Source organism: Arctopsyche grandis, chromosome 12 (assembly GCF_051622035.1).
Source record: "Arctopsyche grandis isolate Sample6627 chromosome 12, ASM5162203v2, whole genome shotgun sequence".
NCBI classification, from domain to species: Eukaryota; Metazoa; Arthropoda; class Insecta; order Trichoptera; family Hydropsychidae; genus Arctopsyche; species Arctopsyche grandis.
The window spans coordinates 1177019-1190766 of record NC_135366.1 but is presented as its reverse complement, the minus strand read 5'-3'; the positions used below and the strand labels follow the sequence as shown (position 1 = coordinate 1190766).

The following is a 13748-nucleotide window of genomic DNA, read 5'->3' as shown; positions in this document are numbered from 1 at the left end:
AGATCTTAAGTCGGAAGATCAAAAAAAAATGGTGCATGGTAAACGGTACATACTCACGTACATCCTCACTTAATTTGCGCGAGCAGGATACAACAGGAACAAGAGGAACAGGCTTTTCCTCCCGTATTAATGTGCGCGCGCAGAATTAAGTGAGTATGTACCGTTTACCATGCACCCTTTTTTTAACTTTCGACTCAAGATCTTTCGATTTTCGATCTTTGCCTTCCGATATTTGCGTTTTCGTGCATTTCTAATTCGATCCCGTGCACCCTTTTTAAATGTATACATTCCAGATCAAAAATCGAATTGATCGACAATTCAAACACGATCCGTCTGGTAAATTATTAAAGTGAATTATTCTATACTGAGTCACAAATCGACTATGAAACATTGGGTTCAACGCATCGAACGTTCCATTCAGGGGTCGAAATTGAAATATTTACGTGGAAATTTATCTCTAAGGGTTGATTCTCGTATTTGAAAAGTCGTCTACAAATATGTGAATGCGATGAATGATTGGTAATTTTTTTTTTGTAAGACTGGTGTGACACTTTAGGGCAACCTGTCAGGTCACATTGGCCATATTATTATTATAAAAATAATAAATAAATAAATGTTGGTTGATTATGATAACCCACAGCCAAAGAAGGTTTCCGTCGCGTGTTCCAGACGATCCACTTTCCAGTCAATACGATCACCAAGTGAAAGTGAAAGAAACGAGATTTCAGAATTGAAGACACTTTATAGACAATTAACGAGACTAAGAAAGGTCTCGGGTGACCTTTTGTTGAGCTAACGAGGTCAACGTATCTCTAGCGAGATTGGTCGCTTTGGGCAAGGGCGGAGGGGTCGAATCTTGTCGAAGACATTGTTTCCGGTTGGACCCTCGAGGCGAGTCGTTCATCCCTCCCACCTCCCCCTCGTCCGCAACAAATAAACTTGGCGAACTACATATACCTACTCGGCCGAAAACCGTCCGCGAAAACCGCCAGCCGGTGTTTCGGTTAACCGAAATAGAGTCGACCCGGCTAGAAATCTCCGACAGAGCCTTGGGCCTGGGCTTTTGGCCTGTTTGCGTTTTTGGCGCCTTCCGGCACACGGAAACGGAACCGCAGGACGCAATCAACGGTCCATGTTTGCCCAAACGACTATATCTACATGCATACGTATGTAGACGGATGAGTAGCTATACGCGGTCGGTTCGAGTGCTTGAATCGAATTTCGCGGTGCGAATAATTCGAAAGCCTTCCCGAAAGCTCTCAATTACTGCACGCTGCAACGCATGTATATACATATGTATGTACACAGTGGCGGACTGGCCATACAAGCGAACATGCCCGATGGCATGTGGGCCCCACTATCTGTTAGAAAATATGGGCCCTCAGTAAAATTAAATAACTTTTTAACTATTTCACGTGTGTAAAAATGTATAGGATATTGCAACTTTAGGACCTAAAGTTTGGGTATTTCAACAAAACAAATTTCTTACGATATACACAAATAACTAATACCTGCTTTAACAGCCCAAGGATCGGTTAACTTTTTTTATTAGGCTTGAAATGTAAGTTTCAACATTTGCGTGGGACCTTTTGCCGGGCCTATTCCAACCTCAAGATTATGTATATACCAATACCTATGTAACAACTAACTACTGAAATAAAAATGGGAATAAACAAATTTTCGTGAATAATATAAACTGAATTGCTTAAAACAATTTTGATAGGATGATTCATCATCAACCAGCGATTTAAATTTACTTCATACTTTCAAAATAACATTTGATTATACTTCGATGATATAGTAAGATTTAAATACACAATTTTAAACAGTTTCCGAATATAAAATCTATTCCTAATCTAGACACATCCATGTAAATAGAAATATAGGATCAAATAATCCCCTCCCCAAAATCCCGATTTTCGATTAACATTAATTGAAAATATTATGCATTTTTTTCAGGGACGTAATTTGGGGGGGCCATAGGGGGGCACTCGCCTAAATTAAGGAATAGTGTGAATTTAGAAAATATTATGAATTTAATGATTAATGAGATACTATGGATCTATGAATGCTACGTGTATTTCTTATGTATGTTACTTTTGGTTAACTAATAAAATAATCGCTGCTATGTGCTTTGAAAAAAAACAAAACAAAACTTTATCTAATGTTATTACGTACATATGTACATAGATAAAGTGACAAGACAGTCGGTAGAAATTAAGTTAATTGATAGTTTTTTGGAGAATCAGTTTGATGGTCGATTAATGTTGACTATGTAAAGATTTGTGGAAAAAAATTTTCGGCGGCGCTTTTTTCTCTTTTTACATAATATTTTTTTATAATTACTTTTTCAAAAATAAGCTTATTTTTTTCATATTTTATAACTCAATAAGGTAAAGAATATTTTCCATTTTTATTCCGATATAAAAAAGATTTTTTGAAAAAAAATTCAATTTGACCAATCTTTACCTGCCCTGCCCCCCAAAGAAAAAGCTGAAATGACGTTCCTGATTGTTTTCTACCGAAAGTAAAAGCCGCTTTTATGCCGCATTCTTTTATGATGCATTATATTTACCTAGGACAAGGGTTAAAACGAAATATACAATATAATTTATGGATCTATTTTGCTTTTGCCATTTTTCTTGTACCTAAATTTGTTTATTCCCAATTTTGAAAAAAAAAAATTTCCCTTGATTTTTAGCGTGATGGAAAGAAGAAAATTTTTTTATATGGGGGGGGGGACAAATTATTTTAACCCTGGGTGGGGCCCCCTTTGACTCCTGGCATGCACTGATTTCAGTCCCAGTCCGCCACTGTATGTACATACATATATAGCAGTGGTTCTTAACCTTTTCAGTGAGCCACACCCTTTTGAATCTGAAAATATCTTGAAAAATGAGTTCTGGAGTGGCGTGAGCGGCGTGGACTAGTGGGTAACCAGCAGTGGTTAGCATATTATTATGATGACCAGAAAAATGCACTCGATATAGATCAGTGGTTCTCAAGTGCGGCCACGGTGGCCGCATGCGGCCACTAGTGGATTTTACTGCGGCCACCAGCGACTTTATAGTAAATAATACTAATATTTAAAAATATATATATATATGTATTTTAAAAACTACAAAAAAAGTAACTTAACAATAATAGAAACCATGCTCATCATTGACAAACTTAAAAATATAGCGAAAAGCCTTGTGACAGAAGTTGAAAATTGTTTCCTTTTTTTTATATTTTGTAAATAGATATTTTTAAATAAAAAATATTTTTTACACGTGTCCCGGGATCCCGGGAATCCCGGGAACGATCCCGGGTTCCGTCCCGTTTCCCGGGAATTGAAAAAGTCCGGGAATACAGACACCCTAGTACATATGTACATTGATGGAAACTTTTTTCTAGAGGGAGGGGGAAATTTACGAATTTAAATCAAATAAAATATGGTGTAAGATAAAATAATATTGTACATTTTGCTATGCCAAAATTATACTGTATTATTTTATTGAAAATATAAACTGGGGCACGTCGTGTTTACGTTTATTTAAATTTTAATTACGTCAAAATGTAAATGCAAATCCCGATCTGAATCACAAAAGTGTTTTCGTTTCATTAATTAATGTGAGCGAAGTGGTCGCGCTAAAGTACACATTTTTTTCGCCGACAAAATTAACATTAAATTTAAATTCAATCCAACACAACGACGAAAAAAATACGAAATACAATTTGACCAACCGACGAATTTTTTCGCAACACTTTAATATATATAGACGTCATGTGTGCAGTACCATTTGCGCTTAATTTATTTACATATTACATGTATGTACAAAATACCCGTTCATACTGTAACGTGGGAACATGAGAGAGAAAGAGTATCCACTGTCTAAGTGGATTCAATGTGAACAATGGAGACCCCGGACTAGGCTAAGGGGACTCAGTAAATTCCCGAATACAGGATACACAGGAGTTTTCACAGACTTGGGTGAGTTCGTGCGTAAACAATAGATTCACCTTTACGTGCCTAGACAATAGACACGCTTAACAGATAGGGAAATTTGTGCTGTACAACTTTCCCTTCATAAGGAGGTGCACACGGTAGATCAAATATTCTGGAGTGAGCGGCGGTTCCATGTGGACCTCCTGAATTTGGCCTTTCATTCTGATCCTGAACTCACCCCTACGTAACAGTACTATATATAATACTGTTGCGTAGGGGTAGGTGGAGGATCCAAGTAAAAGGCCAAAGTCGTTTCACAGCATTTATTGGTGATTCAGGAGATACACGCACTGACAGTGCTCGGTCCGGAATGCCTTGATATCGCCTAAGTACCCGTTTGTAAAGGACAGGTCGCTCCCTGCATCTTCAACGTTCGGTTTGTTTATATATTGTTATATTCACGTACCAGCTGTGTATTTCCACGGCGCTGAGTCCCACGCTGTCAGTTCTGAGAAGGGACCGGGTGCCGTGATCATTGTTTAGCCTATTTCGGTGATCATTGTTTAGCCTACTTGCACTTAGCCTGGAGATAATCCTCGAAACCAATTATAACGGTCGCACAATCTCTGGAATGCTACTCCTCCTAATGCGATTGCACTTATTCGGCGGCGTACGCTACAGTACATACTAGATTTATACGCATGACATATCATCTTATGGGTGTTGGAATATTAAGTTATTAAATAAATAAAAATTAAAAGAAATGTGTCGGTTCGATCCGCAGGTGGTGGATTTTTTTTCAAATACCTTTTAAATATATTTAATTTATATTTAATTGTTTAATATTAAAAAAAGGTAAAAACTACCAAAAAGGGAAAAACTACCTACATATAAACAATATAAAACACCAATAGAAAAATTAATTAATTAAATACATTTTTAATAGATGGCGATAAATTATCTTCCAAGAGGAAACATTGTTAGCAAATTGTATATATAGAAGTTTTTTTGTTTTGTTATTATATTCGTATATAAGTTTTAGCAGTGGTTTAGCTGTGACGTACATACATACATATGTATGTCAAATTGAAACGACTATTATAGTACGGCGAGCGTTATCTCAGACAGACAAACAGACAAACAGACATACAAGCAGACTGACAGACAGACAGAATAGCGATATTAGATATAGGATGTATCTTAAATTCATCCAGCTAAAACCGTCCTGTGTTTTATGTACCGGACAGATTCACATTATTGGTAACATACATATATATATATATATATATATATATATATATATATATATATATATATATATATATATATATATATATATATATTCATACACAGGTATATTCATTCCATATATCTATTGTTTTATTCCTTCATTTCTACGTATTAATCACTATAAATCTAAACAGTAAAAGATGCATATGCAAACAGAGAAATGTTATATTAATAGAATTGGCTTTAGGCGTCATATTGTTGTCAAGTGACGATTGTCCACAGACAATCCTTAATAATTTTAGCATCCGTCGTATTTGATGCTTGGTGCTCGACGTATTTCCGATAAAAACTTCTCTGTTTGTTTATATTACTCGCAAAATGGGCAAGCATCGGTAAAAATTGCACAATGCATTCAAAAACACACAATAAACAACATGGGACACATTTTTATAAGTAAATTAATCCGATTGTATTCCGTGCGTTGTAGCGTATTTATAGAGACGTACCGCTTAATATTGACAACAATTATTTATTCGTAAGGGCCCTTCTATTATTATTACATTTCTCTGTATGCCAAAAGATAAATCGAATCCTTGTGACATTTCAATACAGCAATACTAGACAATGCCAAACCACCGAGCTAGCAATCTGCAGACGCGCCACATAATAGTATTGATCCTTCGTTAAAATTTAAACTAGGAAAACTATTTGGTTTTTACAAAACGTAGACCGCTTACTTCAACAAAGCCTCAAGCACTCACGTCTCGTCTGTATGATATAATACATAATCAGTATCCGCTATAGTGTGAAAACTGTCGCCTTCCCAAGTTTACCCAAGTTGAACAATTAATAACTTTACCACTTTACCGAACCGACACAAAAACAACCCCTTGCCTCACGTCACATGTTTCGCACGCGCTGTTAACAAGACAACCCCAAAAAACTTATCCTGTCAACATTTATATTTTTTACCCACACATTTATGTCGGTGAATATTATATGAAATGTAAAATGCTTCAAAAAGAAAGCAATTCAATTTTTAACGGGGTGACTCGAGGTTTTAACGATCACGTTTCTTTCACGAGTGCAAGACGATGGGGGAGTTGAGCTGGGAGAAAGAGTTCGCAACGGCACAATTTAATTAGCAAGATCTGCTCCCGATCACGTTGCCTGGCCGCAAAAGAAATGGCCAAGAGAGATAGAGAGAGAGAAGATTCTTCTCCGTAAATCCTCAGATATCGCATTAAAAAGAACCAGTTGCCAAGCAGATGGGTCTTTGTTGCGATTGCGGTGCGCTTATTGCTTTTGTATTATACATATATTCATATAATACATACAGATGTGTCTGTGTATAATTTTCAGGCATTGTCTGTCTGTCTATCTGCACGTTATGAAAATTGTGACGGTTTTAATTGTACGGGTAGATGAGGAGGGGGAGGAAAGAACGAACAATCGCACAAATTCGAATGGTACGTTAATCCGGAAGCTTTTCTCCCAAAATGGCTGCTCGTTTCGGCAAATGAGCTTTTAATCCTGTCACACGTTGCCTCTCCGCATCCAAAGGAGCTTTTCTCTATCTCTCGATTCGAGCTTTTTGGAGGTTTCGCACTCGTTCAAAGAATAGTGCAAATTCAAAATTCAATATTCTCATCCGCCTTAAGAGGTCTGAAACCCTTCATACCCTAAGGGAACCTGAATCGAATTGACGAAATTTTTTTTATAAATACAATATGTTGTATATTTGTGTTTTAAAATGTCTCACTTAATATGTATGTAGACTAACGTCTAGACTCAAGCTGTATGCACTGATTTTCTAGACAATTGGACTGAGCAAAAAATATTAAAAGAGCGGAAACTAACCAATCTTTACTAAGTTTGACCCATTTAATTCGAATATGACAATGATTTTTGTTGGCTTGTTCTTGTTTAAGAGAAATTTTTGCTGTGCAACTTGCCCTTCATAAGGAGGTGCACACGGTAGATCAAATATTCTGGAGTGAGCGGCGGTTCCATGTGGACCTCCTGAATTTGGCCTTTCATTCTGATCTCACCCCTACTTAACAACACTATATAGTACTGTTGCGTAGGGGTGGGTGGAGGATCCAAGTAAAAGGCCAAAGTCGTTTCACAGCATTTATTGGTGATTCAGGAGATACACGCACTGGCAGTGCTCCGTCCGGAATGCCTTGATATCGCCTAAGTACCCGTTTGTAAAGGACAGGTCGCTCCCTGCATCTTCGACGTCCGGTTTATTTACCTATTGTTATATTCACGTTACTACGCCAATTCGGTGGTCATTGTTTAGCCTACTTGCACTTAGCCTGGAGATAATCCTCGAAACCAATTATAACGGTCGCACAGTCTCTGGGATGCTACTCGGCCTAATCCGATTGCACTTACTCGGCGGCGTACGTTAGAGTACATACTAGTGTTATACCCGTATTATCATCGTATGTTGGCATATTAAGTTATTAAATAAATAAAAATTAAAAGAAATGTGTCGGTTCGATCCGCACGCGGTCGAATTTTTTTCAAATACCTTTTTAATAAATTTAATTTAATATTTGCATTTATTTTTTTTATATGAAAAAAAAAGGTAAAAACTACCTAACTACCTAAGTTTTTTTTCTTTTGTTATTGCATTCGTATATAAGTTTAAGCAGTGGTTTAGCTGTGACGTACATATGTATGTCGAATTGAAACGACTATTATAGTACGGCGAGCGTTATCTCAGACAGACAAACTGACAAACGGACAGACAGAATAGAATATTTGTGTTTTAAAATGTCTCACTTAATATGTATGTAGATTAACGTCTAGACTCAAGCTGTATGCACTGATTTTCTAGTCAATTGGACTGAGCAAAAAATATTATCAGAGCGGAAACTAACCAATCTTTACTAAGTTTGACCCATTAAATTCGAATATGACAACGATTTTTGTCGGCTTGTTCTTGTTTAAGAGAAATGAGCGTTTAAAAAAATTGTTGGCTATTCCTATGCCGAAAGTGTGTATTGGAATCAATAAACATATGTTTTTTTTATGGATTGTGATTTATCATTGCATTGAAATACTTATTAATTTAATCTAGCGATTTTTAAAACTTTTTTTACATACTATTTTTCGTAAAATTGTGAGCTAATTTCTATAATTTTCACTCAACCACATTTGTAATGATTGGTTTTTATTCCAATATTTTTTGTTTTATCGAAACGTACTGATTACAGCGGTAAATGAAAAAAACACTCATATTAATGTTTAAAAACACTCATGTTTTTAAACGCTCGTATCTCTTAAACGAGAAAAAGCCAACAAAAATTATTGTCATATTCGAATTCAGTGGGTCAAATTTAGTAAAGATTGATTGATTGTCAGTAAAAAACGTGATTTTTTTTTTGCTCATTGTAATTAGTCAAGTAAGGTGGATCATGTATAATATACTTGCCAAGTGTACCAAAACTCATAATATGAACTACATATATCAGCATACATACATATAATATCTTTATTTTTATATTTTTTAATAGTACATCAACAGACCATATGTATATATTCTGCTTTTTTGATTAATTTCTTCTAAATACTTTCTCTCCCTCTTTGTCGTTATATTAGAGATAAAAATAGTTCAATTGAAATTAAATCCTCTCATTTTTCAAAATCACGTTTGAGATGTTGTATATAAAATTTCATTTTAATTTTTCAGATCAGCCAGGGTTGGATATTGGGAGCTGAACTTTGCGACATGTGGACTTCCAGTGACGTTTTGTGTTGCACTGCTTCTATACTCCATCTGGTGGCCATCGCGACAGACAGGTATGATTCGCAAATAATATTTAATTACTCTTCCAACTTTTAAAAAAATCTATCTAGATCTCTTCCTTACTTTTTTCCAATGCTACTTGATAAATTGCTAAATCTGTCTAAAGATGCGTTTCCGTAGCTTCCGGCAAATGTAAAAAAAAACGTTCTGGCTTCCGTACCCCCGAATTTATATAATCGACCACTGTAGTTGCTCAACAACCATTCAACCAGTTTAGCACAGTTTACATTGAAGAGGTCAATTTCAGCAGCAACCCGCTCTAGATATTAATAGGAGACGTTGCCATTTATATAGAGCAGTGATGTGCGGTTGTTCTTGTACAATATTGCTGGACAACCGTCTCGTTCTCCGACGAAGGGGTCTCTTAGACCAGAGCATCGTAAAGTGAGTGACGCGGCAGTTTTGGTGCCGTGAGCATCAATTTGATCTAACGCGTGCGAGTGAGATCGCGTATGAGGGAGAAAACCAATGTTAGTTAACGTTTTGTCACCTATGTACGAGTATATACATATGTACATATGTACTACATAGCTAACGACTGCCGATGAAGTACATATGTATGTATGTACATAGCTGACAAACTCTACAAGTCGTAAGCAATGTGGGCCGCGAATATCAAGAGGTTGTGTGGCTCTGTCTTAGACCGTATTCATTGGGGGGTGGTGGCCTCATGTTGAGGGCATTAACGGTCAAATTCTTTGACCTTTAAAGCGGGCTTTACATAGAAGTGTTAACACTTCAAAAATGCTCACAATACTGTTGCGTGGACGCGAAGTGGGGGTTTCCAGGATCGGAGAGAAAAACGCAGGAGCGTTGTAGAAACGGTTTATTCGTCTGCTCTCATCGGCGCTCCAGGTCAGATAGTTTCCAATTCGAGAGCGCCCCATATTTATACACATTTGGGCTCAACAACTATTGGTCGTATGATTGGCCGTTGCATTCATACGTAGAGGCCATTTTGGCAAGACCATCGGTCCACGAGCGCCACTCACCTAATCTCTACGCTACAATACTGTAACGTAGGCAACGGCCAATGGGATCGTCTGACTCATCGACCAATAGTTGTTGAGCCCAAACGGGTATAAATATGGGGCGCTCTGGGCCTGGAGACCATTCCGACCTGGAGCGCCGACCAATACACGACGTCTACAACATTCCTGCGTCTTCCTCTCCGATCCTGGAAGCCCCCTCTTCACGTCCACGCAACAATACCAACATTTTTTTTATATAGAATTGGCCTCGGCGTCCACAAATTTCTGGGTCCAAACTTCACTGGGTCACTTTTAGTTGATAACGAAGAACACAATACACATTGTTGTGTTTTTTAAGCATCCTAATTGATCGCAGATAGAATAGCGGTCTCACTCCAGACGAGGCATCACTGACACAACACAACGCCTTTATCTTCGTGCGCAAGCACCACACATAAATCTTCACTGTACACTTCACTGTATTTGAGCTGCGGGAACGTATTGAAACTTTCGAAAGCCCAAATTGCTAAATTAGCATACCGCTCTCACTCTTCGAATGCAGATACGTACGTACATTGTACGTGGGGAGCACGAGCAATGATGTGGATGGTGGTCGGGGATGATCGTGGTGTGATGTCGGTGGTGCGTTAATGTTCGTTCACACGCGCAATTACCCCCGCGACTCGCATTCACTACACCCGCCTATTTTATCAGCGCGAACGAATCAATTAATTATATTACGGTTTATGGTTTATGGTTACGTCACGCCAACCAAACACGCGGCCTAATTAGCTCGTGTTTATTCAGGTGCCGTCTCTCAGCCAGCTTTGAGACCCACCGCCCCTTCCCATCCGACACCGTGAGCACCCTTAGCCTCGACATGAATTTGCCGTCTACTATGTGTGTTGGTGTTACAAATTATACGATTTTTATTACTACACTAGTGTTGTACTCGATGACATATCATCGCAGGGGTGTTGGCATATTAAGTTATTAAATAAATAAAAATTAAAAGAAATGTGTCGGTCATGTGTTCGATCCCCACGCGGTCGAATTATTTTCAAATACCTTTAAAAAATATTTAATTATTACATATGAAAAAAATGGTAAAAACTACATACCTACCTACATATAAACAATGTAAAACACAGATAGAAAATTTAATTAATTAAATAAATTTTGAATAGATGGCGGTAAATTCTCTGCCAAGAGGATACATTGGTAGAAAATAGTATATACATATATATATATATATAGATATATATATATATATATATATATATATATATATATATATATATATATATATATATATATATATATATAAAAGTTTTTTTCTTTTGTTATTAATAGTATTCGTATATATAATATATAACCCGTAACCAACAGGGTGGTCTAGTGGTGAATGTTGAATTATTTCGTACTTGATGTTACGAGTTCGATTCCCGCTAAGTCTCGCTGTTGGCCAGACCTTGGTTTGTCGAGGTCGATCGTTTCTTATCAGAATTTGCCAATTTTTCTGATTTTCATTGAAACGATTCTTGTAAAAATTGGCGTTTCCTTCCCAATTTTCTGTTGCGAACCTTTAGTTATTGTTATATCTTAGGTTTCGCCATATTGCTCACCATAGATGTCTCTGTGGTTGTTTATCGAATATAAAATTCGTATTGTTACATGAAAGTTATTCATCATTATTTATCGTATCAATACGATGTTTGTAATATCTGACCATAGATGTCAGATATTGTTTAGATTTACATGTATCTATGTAATAATTATGTGGACCAGGAAGGCGCATTTGGGGTTTACCTGTTAAGCCTTCCTGGTATATTTGTATACATATATGTATGTAAAATAAAATAAAATAAAAATATGTATGTATGTATGTACGTTTTGGTAGTGGTTTAGCTTTGACGTACATACATATGTGCCCATAATTATGAAAGTGGTCCAGGTCAAGAAAAAAACTTTTTTTTTGATTTTATCGTTTAGTCGATTTTATCGTTTAATGTCGGTTATATTGTAATATGTAATTTTATGTAATATGTAATTTTATCCTTGCTTGACAGTGATCGATGACAGTGTATCCCATAAAATTTTACCGAAAATGATCCAAAGGGTCGTTTTGGTATATATCACTGTCAAGCAAGGATAAAAACAGCTCAAATGTTTAGTTTTGAAAAGACGATACCAGGTATGGTGCCATGAATGCCATATTTTTTCTATATGTTAAAAACTATCTGAAAAAAAACCACGTCCCACATCCCACGCTGTGTGATTTCGCCCTTACTGTTATTAGTAGCATCTCCTCAACTATGTATGTAGGAACATTGCACAGTGGGAGGATCTTGGAGTTTATACAGACATTTACATACATGCAATTTATATGCTAAGTTATTCAGAGGTTATTTAATTTTCAGATACTGGGCGGTAACGAACGTGGACTACATACACACAAGGAACGAGAGAAGGATATTCACAATGATAGTCCTAGTGTGGAGTGTGGCGTTAATAGTATCCTTGGCACCGCAATTCGGCTGGAAGGATCCCGACTATCTGGATCGCATCACGCTGCAGCAGCGCTGTCTCGTCAGCCAAGACGTCTCGTACCAGATCTTCGCGACATGCTCCACGTTCTACGTACCCCTGCTCGTCATCCTCGTCCTCTATTGGAAGATATTCCAAACGGCCAGGAAAAGGATACACAGGCGACGCGAGCACAAAGGAGACAATGCCAAGAAGGAAGGTGACAAGGCTGAAGCGACGGTCGGTGTCAACGGTGAAAAGCACTCCACAGTCAAGAAGAGATTTCTGAATCTGAAAAGATACGGGAAAAGAGGCAGATCAACACGGAAGGCAGAAACATTAGCAGCATCTTTACTATTGACAGAAGGACAGTCCACCACGACTGTGGATACAGTAGATGACCTGAACGAATCTCAACCGAGGCACGAGCATAAAACAACCGCTTTCACCATTTCGGAGAAGGTAGCCACTACTAATTTGAGCAGCCACACCCAAAATGCAATACAGGTATTTTGGAAAACATACTCCAACACTTAATCACTCAAATGATAAAATCTTTCACATATGTATCTAATACGTGACGGAATAGTCGTAGAGATTGTATTCAAATCTAATCTTGATCTTCTCAGTACATATTTAACCCGGTTCGGTGATTATTGGTCACAAAGCGCTCGCCTAAAAGCCACTAAAATCTCGGAACATCTGGCAGCCGAAAAGTCCATCATACTAACGATAACTACCATATTAACGAGAACTCGAGTGCCAAATATTCCGCATTCGCGACTTTAATGGCAAAAATTGTCTTAACCCAATTCTGAAATAAAATGTTTTATATTATTTTCCAAACATACATCATCATCATCATCTACAGCCATTCGCCATACACTGCTGGATGAAGGCTTCTCTAATACGCTTCCTCTAATCTATATTTTGATTAAAACCCTTAGTGATTGGTGAACAACAGGCAACAAGTCTATACGCCGATAGGCGTTGTTTTTTGAGTATGTAAAAAATAAACAAGAATACTACCCGCTAAGCCTTTCCAGGTAGCATTGAAAAAATATGCATTGAGCATAGGTCTTGTAATCCGTGTCATTCATTGGTCAACGTTTATAAAGACTCGTTTGCACCGGAATTTCTGAATTTATAACCATAGCAGAATTACCCGATGGAAATCTTTAACTGACGAGTATTTTAGATTGTGGCTTGGCATTTAGATTGTGAGCATTACCTTTTTAACAACAACGAAGAAGATGGAACTAGTTTTGGAAAA

General features: G+C 37.3%; 1 protein-coding gene across 1 annotated transcript in view; it reads left to right on the top strand.

Annotated features, from left to right (window-relative positions):
• LOC143920594 (5-hydroxytryptamine receptor-like) overlaps positions 1-13748 on the top strand; it is a 176138-nt gene that overhangs the window by 160104 nt on the left and 2286 nt on the right. Inside the window, exons 4-5 of the mRNA XM_077443537.1 lie at positions 8862-8971; positions 12370-12982. Coding sequence (XP_077299663.1) covers positions 8862-8971; positions 12370-12982 — 723 coding nt within the window. The remainder of the gene's footprint in view (positions 1-8861; positions 8972-12369; positions 12983-13748) is intronic.